Genomic DNA, 23,497 nt, shown 5'->3' with positions numbered 1-23,497 from the left:
TAATATTTCAGTTTCAAGGCCATTCATTAGAACTGGGAAAGAGAATATACAGTCCTGATGAAGGAACTCGGCCTGAAACGTTGACTTTTTATTCCCCTCCGAGGTGCTGCCTGAGCTGCTGAACTCAACCAGCATTGTGTGTGCGGTGCTTAAGATTTTCATCATCTGCAGAATCACTTGTGTTTATCAGAATCTTTTACATATTTGTTGTCCTGAGTTCCACTAACAGAATTCTTCTTGCTCTTCCACTGCTTTGAATCTATGAGCAATTCTACTTTTCTTCCAATCTTCCTCTTGCTTTTACAATTCAGTACAAGAAATTAGGCTCAATACTGTGTAAACACTGGACACTGTGAATACAACAGGCATCAAAAAATGGTGCCAATGCCATCAGAGCATAGATTTTAAATAAGACATGCTGCAGAATATTTTGATGCAGGCAGTTAATATCCAGCAGAAGCAGGCAGATCAATCTGATTTTCTCTAACATTTACTACTAGTATTGAGATTTTGCAGTTTTATGTTCTAGCCATTTATGTTCCATTTATCTCAGAGAACTACATTTGTATTAAGTACCATGAAGTGACTTCCAATCCCAGCAAATAGTGCTTTTTAAGTTAGTTACTTAATTTTGCTCCAATTCCAATTGAAGGACCTTCTGCTGACTCTAAAGCATCAGCATAATCCAGTTATTACCAGAAACATTAAGTACTAGGGGGTCTTTCCCTTAGAATTTGGCAATGAAGCAGCAAAAGAGCTAAACTTCTTTTAGAAAGAGCTGATAAAATATTAGAGATTGAAGGTTTGAGAAAAGTTAGTGTTTTGGAAATAATTTCACAACATGAACCTGAATGTTGACCACAGTCTTCTGTTTCAGAAAGGAGATCCTCACTGAAATCTGTCAACGGTTCCAACCACTGCCAGAAAGACATTTTACCAGTGCCTGTGAAAGAAGATCTGGATATGAAGAAAAGCAGGCATTGTTGGCAAGAAGGTCACAGTTGCTTAATCAGGTCGCTGATACTCTCTTATCATAAACAAATTTCTTCACTTTATTCCTTTTTAGATATGCTCAATGGCGAGGAGGGATTACCCAGGATGGACTGGGCTGTATCCATTACTTTTTGTAGGATTTTCTGTTCAAGGGCATTCGTGTTTCCATACCAGGCTGTGATTCAGCCAGTCAATGAATGCTTCACTGCACAACCAGAGAAGTTTGTCAAGGTTTTAGATGTCATGCCAATTCTTTGCAAACTCCTAAAGAAGTAGAGGCACTGTCATAATAACTTATGTGCTGGACCCAGGATAGGTCCTCTGAGACAATAACACTGAGGAATTTAAAGTTGCTGACCACCTTCACCCCTAATCCTCCAATGAGAACTGGCTCATGGACCTCTGGTTTCCTCCTCTTGAAGTCAATAACTAGTTCTTTGGTTATGCTGACATTTAGTAAGAGGTTATTGTTATGGCACCACTCAGCCAGATTTTCCATCTCCCTCTTTTATGCTGATTCATTGCCACCTTTGATTCAGCCTGTAACAGTGGTGTTGTCAGCAAACTTGAATATCACATTGGAGCTGTGCTTAGCCACACAGTCGTAAGTGTAAAACGAGTAGAGCAGGAGGCAAAGCATGCAACCTTGTGGTACACCTGTGCTGATACAGATCATGAACAAGATGATGTTGCCTATCCTAAGTGACAGGAGTCTGCAAGAAAGGAAATCAAGAATCCAATTGCACAAGGAGTTATTGAGGCCAAAGTCTTGAAGCTTAATGAAGTTTTGAGGGGATTATAGTATTGAATGCTGATCTGTAGTTGATTAAATGCATCCTGGTTAATGTATCTTTTCTGTCCAGATGTCCCATGGTTGAGTGAAGAGCCAATGAAATGATATCTACTGTGGACCTGTTGTTCCAGTGGGCAAATTAGAGTGGATTCAAGTCATTTCTCAGGCTGCAGTTGATGTGTTTTACCACCATCCTCTCAAAACACTTCATCACTGTGCAAGTAACTGCTACTGCACAACAGTCATTAAGGTGGGTTACCAGGTTTTTCTTAGGCACCTGTATAACTGATGCCTGCTTGAAGCAGATGGGTACCTTAGGCTACCAAAGTGAGAGGCTAAAGATCTCAGTACACTCTAGCCAGTTGATTAGCAGAGGTCTTTAGTACTTGGCCAGGTACCCCATCTGGGTCAGATGCTTTCCGTGGGTTCACCCTCCAGAAGGCTGCTTGCACATTGTCCTCAGAGACTGAAATCACAGGATCATCAGAGGCTGTAGGAGTTTGTGAAGAATCCTCCATATTTTGTGGTCAAAGGGAGAATAAAAGGTACTGAGCTCATCTGCTCATCTGGAAGTGAAGCCCTGATGTTGCCCAAGTCGCTTGAATTAACCTTATAAGAAGTAATAGTATTCAATCCCTGCCACAACTTTTGAGCATTTTTCATTGATACTAGTTCAGTCAGGAATTGCCACTTTGCCCACGAGGTGCTTTCTGAAGACCTAACCTTGTAAGTTTCTGGACAACAAATTTCAATGCCTCTGATTTCTCAGTAGACCTCACAGATCAGGGGTCCCCGGTGGTGGGGGACCACTGACATAGATCATCCAGGGCTTCAGGTTGGGGAAAGACTCTGAATGATTTTGTGGGTTCACACTTGTCTACAACTGTTTTAATAAAGTCCACGACAACCAGAGTACATTAATCCAGATCCACAGACAAGCTCGTTCGCTGCTGTTGTTACTGCGCGGTCTGGAATCTTTCAGAGGGAAGGCCTCAAAATCCCCAGTCTTACCTGCTTTTGGCGACGGAGAAGGAGGTCGAATAGTTCGGACAGAGTTGGTGCTCAGTACTCAGTGTCAGAGAGCTGATCAGAGCTCGAAGTTTTCGGATGACTCAAAGTCGGACCGTGGTCGGGTATGGCAGGGAGAGTTTTTCTTCCTTCTCTCCATCTGCGTGAGATGTGGGACATTTGAGAGACTTTGAATTTTTACTGTGCTCATGGACTTCTTCAGCAAGTAATGGTATTGTTGCACTGTTGTAACTATATGTTATAATTATGTGGTTTTGTTAGTTTTTTTCATTCTTGGTCTGTCCTGTGTTTTTGTGATATCACACCGGAAGAAATATTGTATCATTTCTTAATGCATGCATCACTAAATGACAATAAAAGAGGACTGCATGTCTTCATAATCGAAAAAAAAAGTCCTTGAACATGGTCTAGTCCACTGCCTTGAAGGAATTCTGTAGTTGCCCCTCTGTTTCCATTGAGCATTTCTGTACAAAGCGTTGTTGCAGGAAAGCAGCATACATCATCAGGGACCTGCACCACCCAGGACATGCTCCCTTTTTGCTGCTGCCATCAGGAAGGTGGTGCAGGAGCTTCAGGCCTCACACCACCACCTCAGGCCTCACACCACTAGATTCAGGAACGGCGATTACCTCTCAACCACCAGGCTCTTGAACCAAAGGATATACCTTCACTCAACTTCACGTGCCCCATCACTGAAATGTTCCCAAACTTAGAACCCACTTTCAAAGACTCTTCATCTCATGTTCTCAATATTTATTGCTTATTTATTTATTATTATTTTTCCTTTCCTTTTGTATTTGCACAGTTTATTGTCTTTTGCACATTGGTTGAACAGAAGACAAATGGTCTTTCATCAATTCTATTAAGAATTTATTTAGTATGCCTACAAGAGAATGAACCTCAGGATTGTATTTGGTGACATATATGTCCTTCAATGAATTTACTTTGAACTCTGAAATTTATCCCCTCCTGCCAAAGGGAGGCAGATGGAGTATACACAAATATTTGTGAGCTTCCATATGGTACAGCCTGTTAGTCCATATGTGCCTTATGTTAACTGTGCTATGTATCAAAACGAAAGGGACTGCACTCCTTCAGGGGCAATAGCATGTCTGACTGGACCAGCACATCATGCAGTTAAGAGCCCAGCATTTAATACAAGTAATGATGTGTTCATTCTGATAATATCTGTTATTCCAGCTGTATTTCTCTAATGTGGCTAATTAAAGGTGGATGACAAGGGCCATCCACAATTGCTTTATGAGTCGTCTGCAAAACCGATATAGAAATGAGCAGCATGCAAACAATGGGCACCATGTTGCCACAACAAATCTGACTAGACAGACCAGTGGCATACTGAACCAATAATTTTGACCTGCATCTATCTACAGGAGCCTGTATTAATCAGGTGAGCAGATTTAAAATCTGTGTCATTATTTAACACTACCATTGAGAGGGATCAGGTTTGGGCACCTGTTATCAAGAGAAAAACTGAGACACAAGACTACAAAGAGGAGTCACAGGAGGAAGAGATGAAATTGAAATTGCAAGCTACATTGCAATTTTCTGCTGGATTTCTTAAAAAGAACTAATTCAGGTGGGACACAGGTAATCTCAACCCCAATCTTAACCACATACACACACTCAGTGATCTTCCCACTGCCCAGCATCAGACAAAACAACATCAAATTTGGAACAAATATATAAATTGAAACATGTTAAGTTGCCTGCAAAAAAAGAAACACTTTCCTCAACTTGCCTGCCCCACTGCTTCAAAGCTATCTCAAGGACTACAGCATGACTTTGCGGAACACTGAAGGGTTTCAGTGAGAAATTGCATATGCCCCTAGAGCTAAGTAGCTGAGATGAGATTTTCACTGGGATGGGAGCATAAGTACTGTCAACCTAAATCTCATATTTCAGTTCCTGTATGTGAATTTTTTTGGATACTAAAATTTGGAATCAGCAGATCAGCTACATCTTTTTAATGTGCCCCCATGTGTTTGATTGCATTTGTCCTAACAACCTTTCTAGCTCAATTATAGAAACTGGCTCCTGGACATTTGATGCAGTTATTCCACCACTTGCAGGACCCCATACCCTTTGTACTCCTTTTAAGGCCAAGCTTAATTGGCTGTTTTCCTTCCACTGACCTACTGAAAGGCCTTGAAGGATTTCTTCAGTAGGTGAATGTAACATCAACATCAACAATTGGGAAACTAATCCCAAGGACAGGAAACTCTGGCAAGCCATCGTCTGAGAAGGAACAGCAACTTTCGAAGCCAACAGATGTGCAGAATTAGAAGAAAAGAGAAGAAAATAGAAAGAGAGGCAGCAACAACCAAAGCCCGATCTGCCATCTGGAACTACCTGTCCTGAATGCGGAAGAACTTTCAAAGCGAAGATTGGACTCATAAGCCACTTGAGAGCCCATAAGTAGAACAACAGAACAAAGACCATCATCCTTGACCTTGAGGGATAGCCACAACGACGAATGGAAGAAAAACAGAGTTGTCCCAGAGTCACACTATTCAGGACCAGGACTGAACTTTTCTCTCTCAGGACTGTCCGAACAATGCAATGATGGATAGACAGCCTAAATTCTCTGAAATCCCTCTTCCCTACTCTGATACCATGACATGGCATTCAGCTAGCCTTAAATGATGGAATCTGACTTTCACGCACCTCAGAGGCCGCTGCTTCCATGTCAAGTGCTACTGAATCATAAACAATCAGATGCAGCCCACTGTTGCAAATGTGAACATGTGAATCGAGTTATCCATCACATCCAAGTTGGAAAAGTAAGTTTCAAGTTCTGTACAAAGCCCGGGTCCAGACTCTAAGATGACATTCATTGCAGGGTTTCCAATGCATTACATAATTTTTTAATAAATTGTGCTTTAATACTTCACATCCTTTCTCCTTAAAGATCATAGGACATAAGAGCAGCATTAGGCCATTTGGCCCATCAAGTCTGCTCCACCATTCAATCATGGCTGATCCTTTCCACAACTACTCTGTCTAGGCCTTTCAACATTCAAAAGATTTCAATGAGATCCCCCCTAATCCTTCTAAATTCCAGCAAGTACAGACCCAGAGCCATCAAATGTTCCCCACATGATCACCCTTCCATTGTTGGAATCATCCTTGTGAACCTCTTGTGAACCCTGTCCAAATCCAGCCCATCTTTTCTTAGATGGGGAGCCCAAAACTGTTCACAATACTCAAGATGAGGCCTCTCCAGTGCCTTAGGAAGCCTCAGCATCACATCCCTGCTCTTAAATTTCTCTTGAAATGAATTTTGCATTTGCCTTCCTCACCTCAACTCTACCTACAAGACTCTATTATTTTCCTCTTCAGAGGAAGCATTGGCTTTATTTAGAACTACATCCACTACTTTCACCTCCATACACAGTTAAGAGTTTTAGTTTCAAAATCATCTTTTATTTGCTATCCTCTTTTGTCACAGGTATCTGTAGAAAATCTCTGGCTTTCCTTTAATTTTACCTGCTGATATTTGTTCATTTAATCTATTTGAATTCCTAATTTCATAATTAATTTCACTCATATCTCTTTTTTGCTCCCCAATTGTTTCTGGACTCTTGAGCACTCATTATCTGCATCAGCTTCCCTTTTCTGAGTTTATTTCATCACCTATGTTCAATTCCTCGGGGTTTTTTATTTGGACATTCCGTTTTCTCACACCAGAAACATATTCAGTCTGAGTTTCTACAATATCCTCCTTGAATACCTCCCATTAATCTATTAATGATTTACATTTAAATTCCCTTCTCCTTTGTAAATCACACTGCAATTTAGTAATGGGGGTACAAACAAGTTTAGGAATTTACCTCCAAACTATCATCTTTTTTTCACAACTTTGCTACATCTATTAAAATATGTTTACTGCTCTTTCCATATGCAGAATAGGATTTATCGATTGAGCTTTACTACTTGGGTCAAATTGGTGAAATTCTTGTGACAACGCACCCTGGTTCAGGAAGCTCTTCTTGTAGCCTTGATCTCCTTGGCTCTTGCTTCCACTTCATTCAGTACATGTACTTGCAGGGAATTCTAGCTTCTCGAGAGCACAAGATATCTACTACTTTTTGTCTCCTTCACAAAGGCCTCCAAAGCTATGTACGATGGATCCAAGGATGATGGACGATCTCAACTGAATCGTCAACTATTTATTCCCGTCCATAGATGCTGCCTGACTTGCTGAGTTCCTCCAGCAGTTTGTGTGTTGCTCGAGATTTCCAGCATCTGCAGAATCTTGTGTCTCTACATTTTAGTTTTTGTGTTAATGCTAAATTGGATGAACCATTACTAAAGGAATGGACAATATCTCATGGTAATACATAGACAGAAATATTGCACTGTAGAAAACTAGTTATAAAAGATAGCACTGCAAACAAAAACATCTTTCCAGCTTAGTGAATAACCTTTATGTCAATTTTTTCTCTACAGTGAAATGTAAAAATTAATCTACCTCTGTGTGTTTTTAATTACTCTCACCTTTGATTAAAATAGTCTATATTGTCTGCCAAGGCCACAAATCCACTGACCTCCATTAAGAAATCTTTTACAGTGCTTGGGGAAAAGAAAATCCCTGAACAGTGTACTTAATAAATTCAGTCCTTGTAAAACACTGCATCCCAACAAGGAAAACATTTCTTCATCCCATTACAATGAGAACATAAGTACAAAGTTTTGTCAAGTATCACTCCTAATTGTATATGAATATCAAGCAGATAATAAGATTGGTTTGAAAATTCTCAAACTAGCTAGTTTATGAATTTGATGAGCCTAAATACATGTCACAGTGATAAAAATGAATGGTGTACTGAGAACGAGCAACCATACAGACAAAGGGAAAGATGACACCTACCATATACCACTCCTTCACTTTCTTCACTTAGGGATTTTCGATTTCACCTGGTTCTTCAGAAAGTATAGAATCTTTGGGATGTAGTGACATAATATTTTTCATGTAACTCCATAACAATTAGCTATATGCATTTTTGTTTATGGTCACAAATAAAAATGAATATTTAATCAGGAACTCACCATTGCTGACAACTTTGATCCATTGATCTGTGCACTCATTATTGCATCATTCACTAACGAATGGAGATTCAGTAAAATTTGTTCTAAATCATATGTTTCCAGTATTCCGCTTGATAGTTCTTCAAGTGATCTAATGTATTCCCGCCAGTGAGGATCAATTTCTGCCATATTAGCAAGGCATCCTCTAATTACATTCAGGCAATATCCCATGCATGGCTTATGATTAGTCCAGCCTTGGCAATGGGAACAGTACTGCATCTTCAGCAAAGCCCTGCTGCACTCTTTGGTATAGTGCAAGTGATCAGTTGTGTTAATTATTTCAATTCCTAAATTTAAGGCTTGCAAGAACATATGCCCAGCTGTTAAAGATTTTGACATTTGACTTGAAATTAATTTTGGGAAATAGCCAAATGGGTTGAGGTCCTTCCTTACCATTCGAATACACGTTGTAAAATCTGGAGACACGTTACTAAGGCCTGGTTTGATTAGATGATTATAGACCAGTGGAAAGAGGTTGTCAAAAAATCTGTTCACAAATTCACCAACATTTTTCTCTGAGCCAAAAATGAAGAGTGCAACATCGGCGAAGAGCTCTTGAACTAGTGCAGCCATTTGTGGGGTCAATTTTCGATATGTAGTTCTCAGCAGTATCTTGGTGTTGTCCTCAGCTTGCTGAATTATATTCTGAAATGCTTCTGCAATAAAAACAGATAAATCAGTATTCTAATGTTTTTGTATTCTAATACAGAAGTCATACATTTCTTCATCACTTGGAAAATATAGACCATTTTCCATAACTTGGAAGCCACCTCTTAGCAAAAGCAGGCATCCATGATGGAATTTAACATCACATCCAAATGCTCTGACACAACTTCAAGACCTTAAATGCAGCACTAAGTTCCTGATCTACCCGGCAGCTGATATCCCCACCTTTAAGTATTCTTCAAAAACCTGCAGCAGGCACCTCAAATCACTGTAAAAATTGTACCAGTGCTGTTTGCAAAATCCTCCAAACCACAGTCAGGATAAGCAAACCATCATCAGCAACCTCCCCCCAGGTCCCAACGTCCCTGCACTGAGACTCTAACTATACTTTCAGAATCAAGTTTAATATCACTGGCATATGTCATGAAATTTGTTGTTTTACAGTAGCAATACAATACACAATAAAAACTGTAAATTGCAATAAGTATATACAAAAATATTAAATTTAGTGCAGAAAGAGAGGAAAAATAAATACTGAGGTAGTGTTATCACAAACAGAGAAAATCTGCAGATGCTAGAAATCCAAGCAACACACACAAAATGATGGAGGAACTCAGCAGACCAGGCAGCAACTATGGAAAAGAGTACAGTCAATGTCTCGACCCACTCAACATCCCATTAAGTGTTTCCTAAAGTACAGTCTTTGGACTCCTCTTTGGCTTCAACAGCTACTCCTGAATCCACAGAGCTGGAGTAGAAATCAGTCAACAAAGGGACTACCTAATAAGGAAGAAAGCAATAATTTTGCTTTTAAACTAACTTTTACTCAAAGAAGAAACCAGATTCACAAGCATTTGATCATCTTTTTTTTTTAAATTCACTCACCATCTCTCTTTCTGTAGATATTAGAATACTGATCCATATGATTTAGATTTATTTATCACATGTACGTCAAAACATGCAGTGAAATGTTTCATTTACGTTAAAAGCCAACACATCCAAGAATGTGCTGGGTACAGTATGGAATGTTGCCACAAATTCCAGCACTAACATAACTTGCCCACAATATTCTGCATAACAACACCACCAGCAGCAGCAGAAAAGGAAGCCCCTTTCCCATCCCTCGCACTCATACAGGCCACCTTCAGTTCTCCAGTACCTGTCCCTGAATTCTCAGACATCGAGCCTCCAACTTAGGACTTGACTCCAGGACTTGCCAATCATGGATCTGACCTTCGGGCCTTGCCTTCCTAACTCTCACAGATTTTCCACCCCAGTGACCTGGGCCCTTGAGACTCCTTGGACCTCCACCTTCAGCCTTGGACCTTCAAGATTCTATCTTCAGTCACCATGCTTTGCACTTCACCCTTCAGCTTTGCTATTCGGACTGCATCTAACCACGGAATGACCCTTGGACTACACCAGGATGATCTTTGGACTACACCATGTTGACCTTTGGGCCTTGACTCCTTGACACCGACCCTCGTGTTTCCCACCTGCACCTGTGACAGGCCACCCATATAGACCTACGAGCTAGAATTTGTCTTTGACTTCAGGATAGCTGGTCTCCTCAGCACCTGCCAAATAACTTCTGGGAACGCTGACGTTCAACTGCAGAACGCTTCATCCTGAATTCGAACTCCTGCCAAAATTTCTCATTTACTGCCCCTAGCCTCAAACTCCCCCAATCCCTCGTGCTGAACCCTAACTCCCGGCACTATCCCCAAATCCATCCCTATGGACTCAAAAATACAACTGAGCCACAACATTGATGGATATTGCATCTTGGCATCATCTTGACCAACCAGTAATTGCTGAAGATTAAATCAGGTCCTTTTGCAGCATTAAATACTGTGCCTTCTTGAGTATTGATTCCACAGTCCTCAGGCTATGCAAAGGTTCAATTTCTTAAACTGTCAGTAACATGATTTTTCTATATATCAAACACTAGATTTCCCCCCAATGCCAAGGGAAAGTCCCATTACTCAAATATTTGAGCCTCCCCTCCTTTCCTCAGAAAAGTTTTCCCACCCATCTAGTAGAATGATCATAAAATCAGGCAAGAGTAGAATGTTTATTTAGTAAAAGGTACATTTGCTTGGCTACAGAGCTTAAAAACTACAGATAGGGGAGGGGAAGGAATACAAACTGAAAGGAGATAGGTGAAGCCAGATGAGGGGAAATATAGGTGGACGAAGGAGAGGAAATGTAGGTGGATGAAGGAGGAGAAAAATGTGAAAACCTGGGATGTGGTAGGTAGGAAGAACAGAAGCTGGAATATGATAGGAATGGACAGTGGACCATGGAAGAATGTGAAGAAGGAGGGGCACCAGAGTGAGGTGATAGGCAGGTAAGGAGAAGAGAAGAGGTAAAGAAAGTTAATGGGGATTGGAAAAAGCGAGAAGGGGAAGGGGATAGAAATTACCGAAAGTTATAGAAATCAATGATCAAGTTGGAGGAATAAGAGCTGTTGCTTCTCCAGCCTGAGAGCGGCTACATCATGGCAGTAGAGGCTGCCATAGACTGATGTGTCTGAATATGAATAGGGAGTGGAATTAAAATGTTTAGCCACTGGGAAAACCCTCCCTGCTGTGGATGAGCAACAGTGCTCAACAAAGCAGTCTCCAATCAATGTCGGGTCTCACCAATGCAGGGGAGGTGGCACCAGGAACACCAGATACCTCACCTAGAAGGACTGTTTGTGGCCTTAAATGGTAGTGATGGAGGAGGTGAATGAACAGCTGTAGCACTTGTGCCACTTGCAGAGTTAAGTGCCAGGAAGGAGATCAGTGGGGAGGGACAAATAGAGTCATGGAGGAAGCAATCCCTGCAGAAAGCAGAGAATGGGGGGTGGGGGTGTAAAGATGTGTTTGGTAGTAGGATCCCATTGAAGATAGTGGAAGTTGTGAAGAATAATGTGCTGGATGTGAAGTTTCGTGGGGTGGTAGGTAAGGACAAGAGGATCTCAATCCCTGTTAAGGTGGCAGGAAGTGATGTTGAGGATGGATATCTGGGAAATGGAGAAGATATGGATGAGGATAGCCTCATTTGTAGGAGAAGTGAAACCCTGTTCTTTGAAGGAGAATGACATCCAAGATGCTCTGGAAAGAAAAGCCACATCCTAGGAACAGATGTAGCGAAGAAGGAGGAACTGGGAAAAGGGAAAGGCACTTTTATAACTGACATGGTAGGAAGAGGTTTACGTAAGAAAACTGTGTAAGTCAGTGGGTTTATAAAAGATATCAGTAGACAGTCCGTCTCCAGAGAAGGAGATAGAGAGATCAAGAAAGGGGAGGAAGTTTGTCAGAGGTGGACCAAGTGAATTTAAGGGCAGGGTAGAAGTTGTAGGCAAAGTTGATGGAATTAACAATCCTAGCATTGGTGCATGAAGCTGCACCAATGCAATTGCCAACGTAGTGCAGAAGTAGTTGGGGAGCATTACCAAGAAAAGCATAGGAACATGGACTGCTCCACATAGCTAACAAAAAGGCAGGCATAGCTAGTGCCCTTGGCTACACTTTGGGCTTGGAGAAAGTGGGAGGAGCCAAAAGAGAAATTGCTGAGTGTGAGGGTCAATTCTGCCAGATGGAGGAGGATGGTGGTGAAGGGGAACTGGTGGGTCTGTTGTCTAGATAAAAGCAGACAGCTTTAAGGCCCTCCTAATTGGGGATAGAAGTGCATAGGGTCTGGACTTTCACAGTGAAAATGCCAGGAAACTGAAAGTTGTTGAAGAAATCAAGAGCATGAGAAGTATCATGGATGTAGATGTGGATTGAGGTACAACAGACATTTGTGCTTGTCTTGTACAGGTTTCCCCTGCTATCCGAAAGTAGAGCGTTCCTATGAAACCTTTCGTAAGCCGAAATAGCATAAAGCAAAGAAGCACTTACCATTAATTTATATGGGAAAAATCTTTGAGTGTTCTCAGACCCAAAAAATAACCTACCAAATCATACCAAATAGCACATAAAACCTAAAAAAGGGCATATACATGCATGCGCACACACCTGCCCGCGCAAGGCTTCACAGTCATGGTAGTCTTTCTCGGGGTAAACACAAGTTTAAAGCGGGTCCCTTTTTTCTATATAAAGTAGAAATAATGTATGTACAGTGTAGTTTCACTTACCAGAATCGGGAAGATTTAGCCAAAAACCAATTTGTAGAAAAGAAAGCGGCACATACACACATGTGCACACACCTGCTCGCGCAAGGGTTCATGGTCATGGTAGTCTTTTTTGGGGTAAACACAAGTTTAAAGCAGGCGCCTTTTCTCGTAAAAGCGAAAATCCTCTTCGGATTTCTTTCGGTTAGCGAAAACAGGTACTAATGTAGGTCTTTCGTAAAAGCGAAGTAGTGTAAAGTGAACTTTCGTAAAGCGGGGGACACCTGTAATGAGCTAGAAAAGAGAACTTGAATTGTTTGGTATTATCAAATCAAACTTTTCTTCTAATACTTTAAGAACATTCTACATTTTCATGGCACCTTCCCGCTGCATGAGGGAACAATACTGATAAGCCCCATCCCAGAAATGTAAGCAGAAAAAAAAACAGTACTATATCCAGGTACAGCCATAAATGAGGATACACCGATATTGTTATTCAGATGAGTTGTTGGTCCGAGCCTTTATCAGCTCTCTCATACAGACAAGAAAGATTGACTGCACTGTACTGAAGTCTGGGAATTGCTCTGGTCAAAATTGATCATTCAATTATCATGGTATTGCAACATCCGATCTTTATCAATTTATCACTGCAGGAATATGCTTGTGCAAATTCCCTGCAATACATTCCAAAAGTGTTTCATTGACAATAAAGTTAAAAGATAAGCTGAGTTCAAGAAAAGAGAGGTAAGGCCCATCATTGGCCAAGGTAGACCATGGATGTTGCGTTCCAGCTGTCTGCGTCAGTCAATATGCAAGCCCGTACACAAGCCAAGGCAGTACGATATGTCGAGTGAGCTGTCACCCATGTTGCAGGCTCCCCTTCTCCATATAGGTGATGAATCCAGAGGAACGGCAGAGACTAATGCAGTTTGGCACCAACAAGAGCTGCTAGTCAACATTGAACTCAACATAGAACTGTCTTAGGGACTCCCAGCTCTGGATTTTCCCACAGGGTTTACTTCCAAAGCTTCCTCCATGAATGGGCATAGCTACAAGGCAGCGGAGGTTTCAGAACAGAGTTTACCTTCTCCTGGATGAGTCGCCAACCAGGGACTGGCTTTAAGGTGCCAATCACCCTTCTTTGCCCTTCTCCTATCAGTCGAAACAATTCTGCCAGACTTAATAACTAAGCCACATATGAAGGCCAGAAGCTGGACTTGAAATGTCAGAAGCTATTTGAGACAGGTCATTGCGAACATTTAATGGGTAGTGGGAGCTTATCCCCACAACTCGCCCCCACCCCACTGGGTATGACACTCTCAGAAACCAAAGGAGCGATAAAATGCAGAGAAGTGTAGCACCTCCTGGCCATCCTCAGGGTCGCTCGGCTCGCTGTCGTCTAGGGAAACAGCCTCGGCCCCGCCAAACTGGATAATTCGTTTGTGTGGATGCTGTGTGACATACCCCACCCCGCCCAAATAACAGACAATACACCAGATGCAATTAAATGATATACAGTTTATAGATATTACTGGAAATATATAATTGAGAGAATAAAATATAAAAGGAAAATAAAAGGCGCCACAATTATCAAAGTTCAATCTCTTTGTGCACAAAACAGGTGGAGCTCAAGGACCTTCTTCTTCACCCTGCGACCCCTCGGACCACCTCGACCGGCCGCCTGGGACCAACAACGGTGGCCGACCAGACGCTCCACACGAGTCCATCTCCGTCTCCTCTCCTCGCCGAACGCCCCTCTCGGGGTCTGACCCCGTTAGCAGACATCACAGCACCTGGTCCATCCTCTGTCTTGCTCTCCCGCCTTCTGCCCCAAAACCCCGCGCATACAGTATCTTCAAATACACCAAAACTATAACAACTATCCCAATTGGTTAATAGCACCCTCTTATCACCCTCTAAACCAAAACAAGCTGCTAGCGCAAACTTTCTCAGCGTTTAGCACAACAAAGCCGCATTCCCTACATTAACATAACAAAGACGCCATTTTATTTAGCCTCCGCAATAACATAAAAGTCGAAACCCCCTTACATTCTCCCCCCACCAAATAAAGTCATGTCCTCATGACTTCTAAATAACTCACCAACCAGTCCTGCAGACACACAACACACCCATACACAGATACACACAGTGACAGTGCTCCCCAAACAGTGGACCTTACTCCTGTCCCACGGGCGCAACATAGGCCAACCTATCTGGGAGCTTCTTAACCCTCCGAGACCTCCGTACCCCCTCATCTAAACCCAAAAGGCTCAGACACTACTAGGGATACCTCGGGCCTGCTTGCCAACTCCTCTCTCACTCAGGCCACCACTACAGCTCGGAGCCCCTTGTCCTGTGTCCGGGGCCTCGCCTCTCCTCCTTCCCGATCCCGCCACAACTCAGACAGCCCACAGCTAACCCTCCCCACTACACCTGACTCAGTGGGAGAAGGGCCAAAGGTCTCTTCCTCAATCACGGGGAAGTTAGCGAAAGGCAGCATGTACCACATGTGCAGCACATCATCCTTCGAATCCGTATCGGTCCTCATTCCCTCGATCGGTAGCTGCTGTCCGAGTTTCTCCAAACTGAAACATTTAGCCGGGGCTACCCCTTCAGCCTCCTGCAGTCGCGACGTCAGCTTCTTCGGGGACTCCTTCAACTCTCGCCACAGCCTCAGTAGTTCTGACTCAGGGTTCATGGTCACCTCAATCTGGGACGCAGTTACCCCACCAGCTTCTTCCACCCTGACCTGAAAAGCAGCAGTTAAAGGATGTTCAGCCTTCAGTTGTTTCTTCCTGAGGACGACTTCCAGGTCAACTTTCAGTTTTTCCACTTCATTTAAACTTGCGATAGTCACCTTCAGGTTCCTTTCAAGCGTCCGCCTCCCTTTTCCGAGATCTGTCCTCCATTTCTTCACCTCCTCAGGTGTGTAGTCAAACTCCCCTCCCTGGGCTGTCAGTTTTCTGTTGATCTTAGTCAGAACACTTCCTTGATCTTCCCCAACTTGTAAGTCTTCCAATCTGTTCTGAATGGACGTCTTGAGTTTCTGCTGATCCCTTCGAAGGTGGGTTATTGTTTCTTCTCGCTGGATGAATTCATCAGTACATGACCGCAGTGTGGTGCAAATCCCCTCGCTTCCCTGTGTCTCATTCAAATTGAAGGCCTGGGTTTCCATCCCCCGGTCCACCACCGTCTGTCCCAACACCAGGAAGTTCAACTGGTATGTCGGGTCATTTTTCTCACATTGCACCAAACTCCTCCGGCCAAAAACTCCTCCACATTTGACACTTCCCTTCGGTCGCCCGGGCTCAGCCACTCGCCTCGCCTCATAGTCCCCCCAGGCAAATCCAAGCTCTAGGCGGTCATCCACATACGTCAAAACTCCACACACCTTCACTTCCCCCATGGTCTTCCTCATGCCCCGCGGGAAGGATGAAGGAGCTCCGGATATGCTCTTGGGCATCTTTTCCGATCGGAAGAATCCTAGGGAACTAGTAACGGCCATCTTCAGCTCAACAGCTGCACTCCTCAGGATCTGGCAACATCCACCCCTCAAATGCAGCACATTAAACCACATTGCATAATCCACACACAAGCTGCCTTCATTTTCCACGCCGCTAGGATCCAATTGCCATGACCTCTCTCTCACTGAGGTGTCTTTAGCGGTCAACTCCCCTCCCTCGAGGTAGTTCGGAGCATCTACTAAGAGGGTCTCACCCTCAGCTACTTTCCCCAGGCCGTACCACCGCTGGGTCTCGTTTAAATTTGGTTCTGGCTCAAGGCTGCTACACACGCCCTCAGAAGCAACTCGACACGCTGGGTGCCCAGAAAATGCCTCCATGACCTCCAGGGTCATTAACCAATCATCATCTTCTGGATAACTACGGGCACTGGTACCCAAAGTCTCCGGTGCCCTTGCAGTTGTCAAGGATAAATGCTTCAGACACCGGTTGTAAAACGAACTGTACAACAACTTCACCTGCGCCCCGGGGTCGAGGATGGCTTTAGCATCGCTTCCCTCTATCCATAACTACACGCTGGGGCGTGGTCCCTCTAAGCCTTCAGGAATAGGGCCTTCTCCTTTCGGAAGTACATTGGTACATTGCTGGGAACGTGCTTCCCCAGAGACCCCAAGCCGTTCCCCCACTGGGCCTCCACTAAGTTTCTCGATCCCTCTCTGATCAGCCGAACAACTGAAGGAGGGGCTGATCCCCTGAAATGATCCCCCTGGCATTGCAAGCAATTTAGCTGCCCTCCTAGCCAGAGAAGACACACTGAAAACTTTCCCCCCTCTTTCAAATAACTGACAGCTGTCACTACGGTGTAAGTGAACCTGACAGCTCTAACACTGTCACCAGCCCGCCTACTTAAACTTTCAACCAATCCCTGTCACTCTCCCTCAACCGAGCACTGTCACTCATTTAACAACTGAGAGATCCGCTCCACCCATGTCTCGCACATCACCGCCCCTCTTGGGGTGGACACTATCCCAAGTGCCAGGCGGAGCCTGCCAGAGCGAGAACATTTATTCGCAGACCCTACCTCCAAATCAGACCACTCTTTCCTCTCTCTCCCAATCGTATGGACAGCCTCGAGTGCCACCTCCAACTCGTCAATGCCAGCCTGAACTCGAACAAAGACCGCACCCACAACACATACAGCAATAACCAGCAAATAATGCACAGAGACACACATTACAGATTTAAACAAGGCACCCACACAGCATACCAATAGATCCAATCCCGGACAAAGCCCGCACAATGTAGCCCCCCCGACCACCCTCAGGGTCGCTCGGCTCGCTGTCGTCTAGGGAAACAGCCTCGGCCCCTCCATACTGGATAGTTAGTTTGTGTGGATGCTGCGTGATGTACCCCACACCGCCCAAATAACAGACAATACACCAGATACGATTAAATGATTTACAGTTTATAGATATTACTGGAACAATATAAGTAAGAGAGAATAAAATATAAGAGGAAAATAAAAGGCGCCACACTTATCAAAGTTCAATCTCTTCGCACACAAAACAGTTGAAGCTCAAGGACCTTCTTCTTCACCCTGTGACCCCTCGGACCATCTCGACCGGCTGCCTGGGACCAACAATGGTGGTCAACCAGACACTCCACATGAGTCCGTCTCCGTCTCCTCTCCTCGCCGAATGCCCCTCTCGGGGTCTGACCCCGTTAGCGGACATCACAGCACCTGGTCCATCCTCTGTCTCGCTCTCCCGCCTTCTGCCCCAAAACCCCACGCATACAGTATCTTCAAATACACCAAAACCATAACAACTATCCCAATTGGTTAATAGCACTCTCTTATCACCCTCTAAACCAAAACAAGCTGCTAACGCAAACTTTCTCAGCGTTTAACACAACAAAGCTGCATTCCCCACATTAACATAACAAAGACGCCATTTTAATTAGCCTCCACAGCAACATAAAAGTCGAAACCCCCTTACAGAAGTAAAATATGATTTATTATGTGGAAACAAAAATTTAATCCATTGAACCCATCAATAAGAAGAACTTATCCTCACCCTCCTTTCCTCAGTATTCTCGCACCATCAATCTTTTTCAGTTTTCTTACCACCTGCAAGAGGGGCAACTCACCCAACAATCAGCAAGTCTTTGAGATGTGGGATGGAACTGGAACATCCAGGAAGAACATGCAAACTTCACACCAACAACTGAATCCAAGTTGCTGGAGCTATGGGACAGCAGGGAAAAGCCATGTAACTATTGACCTATGAGTGAAATTAATGATTGGGAAGATTCTGGAAAAATCTGAGGAAAAAAATGAATGATCACTTGGACAAGCAGGGACTAATCAGAGATGGCCAATGTGGCTTTATCAAGGCAGATGTTATCTGAACTGTTTGATTGAATTCTTTGAAGAAGTACAGGTGTCCCCCGTTTTTCGAACGTTCACTTTACGAAAACTCACTGTTACGAAAGACCTACATTAGTTACCTGTTTTCGCTAACAGAAGGTGTTTTCACTGTTACGAAAAAAAGCAGTGAAAAAAGGCAGCGCGCGCCCCGAGTAGCCACTCTCCCCCGGATTCGGAACGGCATTCTCACCAGCATTGCTTAAACACGTGCCTGTGAGCAGCCGTTAGCAATATGAGTTCTAAGGTATCGGAAAGCCTAAAAGATGTTACACTTCGGGTAAAATTAGACATAATTAAGCATTTCGATCATGGTGAACAAAGCAAGGACAAAGTGAGTTTGGCTTGTGGAAGTTGATGAAGATGATGTTGAAGAGGTTTTGGCATCGCATGACCAAGAACTGATAGATGAAGAGCTGATGCAATTGGAAGAGGAAAGGATAACAAACGAAACCAAATGCAGTAGCGAACGGACCGAAAGTGAAGTCGTCCAGGAACTGAACGTGAAGAAGATGACCTGCCTGCCCTGATGGAAACAGACGATGAGATGACACTCCAGTGTCCCACCACCCCAACCCCCAGGCCGCGGACAGATACCGATCCGCAGAGAATGCAGCGGTAGCATCTTTAAGAAAAAAGCCGAAATAAACAAGCTAATTAACTAATTGCTGACTGCATCGCCTCTGATCTGGGCCGACATTTACGTGCCGGGCGGCACCTAATTAATTAGCTTGTTTATTTCAGCTTTTTTCTTAAAGATGCGCTGGGTGCGTCCCGGCAACCACTGCATTCTCCGTGGATCGGTATCGGTTCACTGCCCAGAGGGTGGGGACCACTGCACCACCCCAACCTCCGACGACTCAGCTTAACACACCATCATCAGTGTGCTCGGCGCTGTCTTCCCAATTCCCGTAAGTGATACATTATTCCTACTTTACATAAGCTGTGTATTTTTATGTGTTACTTGGTATGATTTGGCAGCTTCATAGCTTAAAGGTTACTGGAAAGAGTGTTTCTGCCGAGAGTGCTTTGCGTGAAATTTTCTGCTGAGAGTGCTTGCATGAGATTTTCGCTACGGAGAACAGTGCGGCAATGATTGTAGAGAAGTACTTCTACATTATATAGGCGGTGTATTTATCATATCATTTCTGCTTTTACTATGTTACTGTTATTTTAGGTTTAATGTGTTATTTGACATGATTTGGTAGGTTATTTTTTGGGTCTGCGAACGCTCACAAATTTTTCCCAAATAAATAAATGGTAATTGTTTCTTTGCTTTACGACATTCCGGCTTACGAACCGTTTCATAGGAACGCTCTACCTTCGGATGGCGGGGGAAACCTGTAACAAGGTATATTGACAGAGCAGTACATCTTCCAATTCTCTCAGGAAGCAGTTGTGCAGAGCCAGGGTAGCTTCATTTCTATTTGAGAGATGACATTCAATTCTCTGTAAGGATTCAGGAACAATAGTGTCACAAAGTTTCTATTGGGTCAAGTAAAAGCATACATGGATGCAGAGGGAGAGGACACCTCTATGTAGCCTCACAGTGAATTGACCTCTGCTACCCCAGATCCAGTACTACTGTTCAGTCACAATGAGATGGCATTCATCAGCAGCAAGATGCCATCTGTCTGCAAGCCTTTACCCTTTGAGGTTTATGGATACGCTTCTCTTGAGCAAACGGCTGTCCTCCATCTTCCTAGTCATGCTACATATCAATGGTTAATGTGACATGCTAACAGATTTAACTAATGGTAGTATTTCTGCCGCTGGCAACATACAGCCTCTCCTTTCCTACCACTGTCTTTCAGACATCAGGACCTACAGGAAACTATCTGCCACTGACGTTGCAGAAGGGCACGGTCTGAACCCAGCCCATCATCGGCAAGATCTTTTTGTAGATCTTCTTCACAGGTATTGGTAGAGCCCGTTGGAGAAAGGGAGCAATTGGTCCAAGGTCTGATTAGTGCTATGGAGTGGGAAGTGGGCTGTGGTATTGAACTATGAAAGCTATCCAAGGAATGGCACTAGAGTGTTTAAAACAATAGCTTCCTTCAGTGTTCATTTTAACCGGATGAATCTGTATAATGGCAAGTTCACACATACAGTAGGAATGAAGTCATGTATGACAGGCATGGAGCATGAAAGCCCTCTGGAATGAAAGCCACCTCTGTCTGACAGGTACTTATGACGAAAACCTCAAAGAACTGTACATTCAGAATAGCTGAACAATATTATAACAATTACACTGATCTCACTCCATATGTTAAGATGAGCCCATTGCACAATTTTATCCCATTCCCCATCCCCTACTCATTCAAACCACACACATTTCCCCATCCGCTACATTCATTCACTCCGATACTCACTCATCAAAAGGCAGACACACAAGTCATGTTCTACCATAAAACATTCTGTCTTACAAAAACTGAAAGTAACAGGCAAGATATACCCACAGTGGAGAGAATTCAATCATGGACAATAATTAACCAGTCAAGAATAAAAGGACCTGGCACTCTCAATCATCAGGTCATCAAGTCACAAGCACTTTGGCTTGGGTAAGCATTTTTGACTAAAGAACATGATTCACTTTGACAGGGCTCTGCAGATGAAAGAAATGTAGACATTTGAAGAAAGTCATTTTTGCAGATGTAGATAACGCTCATGTTATGGGTTACAGAAATTCACCCTGACAGAATTCACAAATCACAAGTCAACTATTTGAAATACAGAATAAAATTCACTCTCAATGAACTTGTGAGAGAGGGAAGTAAATAAATCAACATAATTTTGTTTTAAAAGCTCTAACAACAGGAATTCTGCAGATGCTGGAAATTCAAGCAACACACATCAAAGTTGCTGGTGAACGCAGCAGGCCAGGCAGCATCTCTAGGAAGAGATACAGTCGACGTTTCAGGCCGAGACCCTTCGTCAGGACTAACTGAAGGAAGAGTTAGTAAGAGATTTGAAAGTGGGAGGGGGAGGGGGAGATCCAAAATGATAGGAGAAGACAGGAGGGGGAGGGATGGAGCCAAGAGCTGGACAGGTGATTGGCAAAGGGGATATGAGAGGATCATGGGACAGGAGGTCCGGGGAGAAAGACAAGGTGGGGGGGGGGGAACCCAGGGGATGAGCAAGGGGTATAGTGAGGGGGACAGAGGGAGAAAAAAGAGAGTGAGAGAAAGAATGTGTGTATAAAAATAAATAGCGGATGGGGTACGAGGGGGAGGTGGGGCATTAGCGGAAGTTGGAGAAGTCGATGTTCATGCCATCAGGTTGGAGGCTACCCAGACGGAATATAAGGTGTTTATCCTCCAACCTGAGTGTGGCTTCATCTTTACAGTAGAGGAGGCCGTGGATAGACATGTCAGAATGGGAATGGGATGTGGAATTAAAATGTGTGGCCACTGGGAGATCCTGCTTTCTCTGGCGGACAGAGCGTAGGTGTTCAGCAAAGCAGTCTCCCAGTCTGTGTCAGGTCTCGCAGATATATAGAAGGCCACATCGGGAGCACCGGATGCAGTATATCACCCCAGTCGACTCACAGGTGAAGTGTTGCCTCACCTGGAAGGACTGTTTGGGGCCCTGAATGGTGGTAAGGGAGGAAGTGTAAGGGCATGTGTAGCACTTGTTCCGCTTACAAGGATAGGTGCCAGGAGGGAGATCAGTGGGAAGGGATGTGGGGGACGAATGGACAAGGGAGTCGCGTAGGGAGCGATCCCTGCGGAAAGCAGAGAGGCGGGGGAGGGAAAGATGTGCTTAGTGGTGGGATCCCGTTGTAGGTGGCGGAAGATACGGAGAATAATATGTTGGACCCGGAGGCCAGTGAGGTGGTAGGTGAGGACCAGGGGAACCCTATTCCTAGTGGTGTGGCGGGAGGATGGAGTGAGAGCAGACGTATGTGAAATGGGGGAGGTGCGTTTGAGAACAGAGTTGATAGTGGAGGAAGGGAAGCCCCTTTCTTTAAAAAAGGAGGACATCTCCCTCGTCCTGGAATGAAAAGCCTCATCCTGAGAGCAGATGCGGTGGAGACGGAGGAATTGCGAGAAGGGGATGGCATTTTTGCAAGAGACAGGGTGAGAAGAGGAATAGTCCAGATAGCTGTGAGAGTCAGTAGGCTTATAGTAGACATCAGTGGATAAGCTGTCTCCAGAGACAGAGACAGAAAGATCTAGAAACGGGAGGGAGGTGTCGGAAATGGACCAGGTAAACTTGAGGGCAGGGTGAAAGTTGGAGGCAAAGTTAATAAAGTCAACTAGCTCAGCATGTGTGCAGGAAGCAGTGTCATTGCAGTCGTCGATGTAGCGAAGGAAAAGTGGGGGACAGATACCAGAATAGGCACGGAACATAGATTGTTCCACAAAGCCAACAAACAGGCAGGCATAGCTAGGACCCACACGGGTGCCCATAGCTACACCTTTAGTTTGGAGGAAGTGGGAGGAGCCAAAGGAGAAATTATTAAGAGTAAGGACCAATTCCGCTAGACGGAGCAGAGTGGTCATAGAGGGGAACTGATTAGGTCTGGAATCCAAAAAGAACCGGAGAAATTTGAGACCTTCCTGATGGGGGATGGAAGTATATAGGGACTGGACATCCATGGTGAAAATAAAGTGGTGGGGGCCAGGGAACTTAAAATCATCGAAAAGTTTAAGAGCGTGAGAAGTGTCGCGAACATAGGTAGGAAGGGATTGAACAAGGGGGGATAAAACCGTGTCGAGGTATGCAGAAACGAGTTCGGTGGGGCAGGAGCAAGCTGAGACAATAGGTCTGCCAGGACAGGCAGGTTTGTGGATCTTGAGTAGGAGGGAGAAACGGGAAGTGCGAAGTGTGGGAACTATAAGGTTGGTAGCAGTGGATGGGAGATCCCCTGAGCAGATAAAGTCGGTGATGGTGTGGGAGATAATGGCCTGGTGCTC

At 44.1% G+C, this 23,497-nt stretch overlaps 1 protein-coding gene across 2 annotated transcripts in view; it reads right to left on the bottom strand.

Moving 5' to 3' along the window:
- Positions 1–23,497, bottom strand: part of gpc5a (glypican 5a) — a 948,795-nt gene that overhangs the window by 831,041 nt on the left and 94,257 nt on the right. For both annotated transcript variants that reach the window (XM_063048513.1, XM_063048514.1), the window contains exon 3: positions 7,886–8,580. In XM_063048513.1, coding sequence (XP_062904583.1) covers positions 7,886–8,580 — 695 coding nt within the window. The remainder of the gene's footprint in view (positions 1–7,885; positions 8,581–23,497) is intronic.

Source organism: Mobula hypostoma, chromosome 5 (genome assembly GCF_963921235.1).
Source record: "Mobula hypostoma chromosome 5, sMobHyp1.1, whole genome shotgun sequence".
NCBI lineage: Eukaryota > Metazoa > Chordata > Chondrichthyes > Myliobatiformes > Myliobatidae > Mobula > Mobula hypostoma.
The sequence above is the reverse complement of the archived record's forward strand: the minus strand, read 5'-3'. Positions and strand labels throughout refer to the sequence as shown.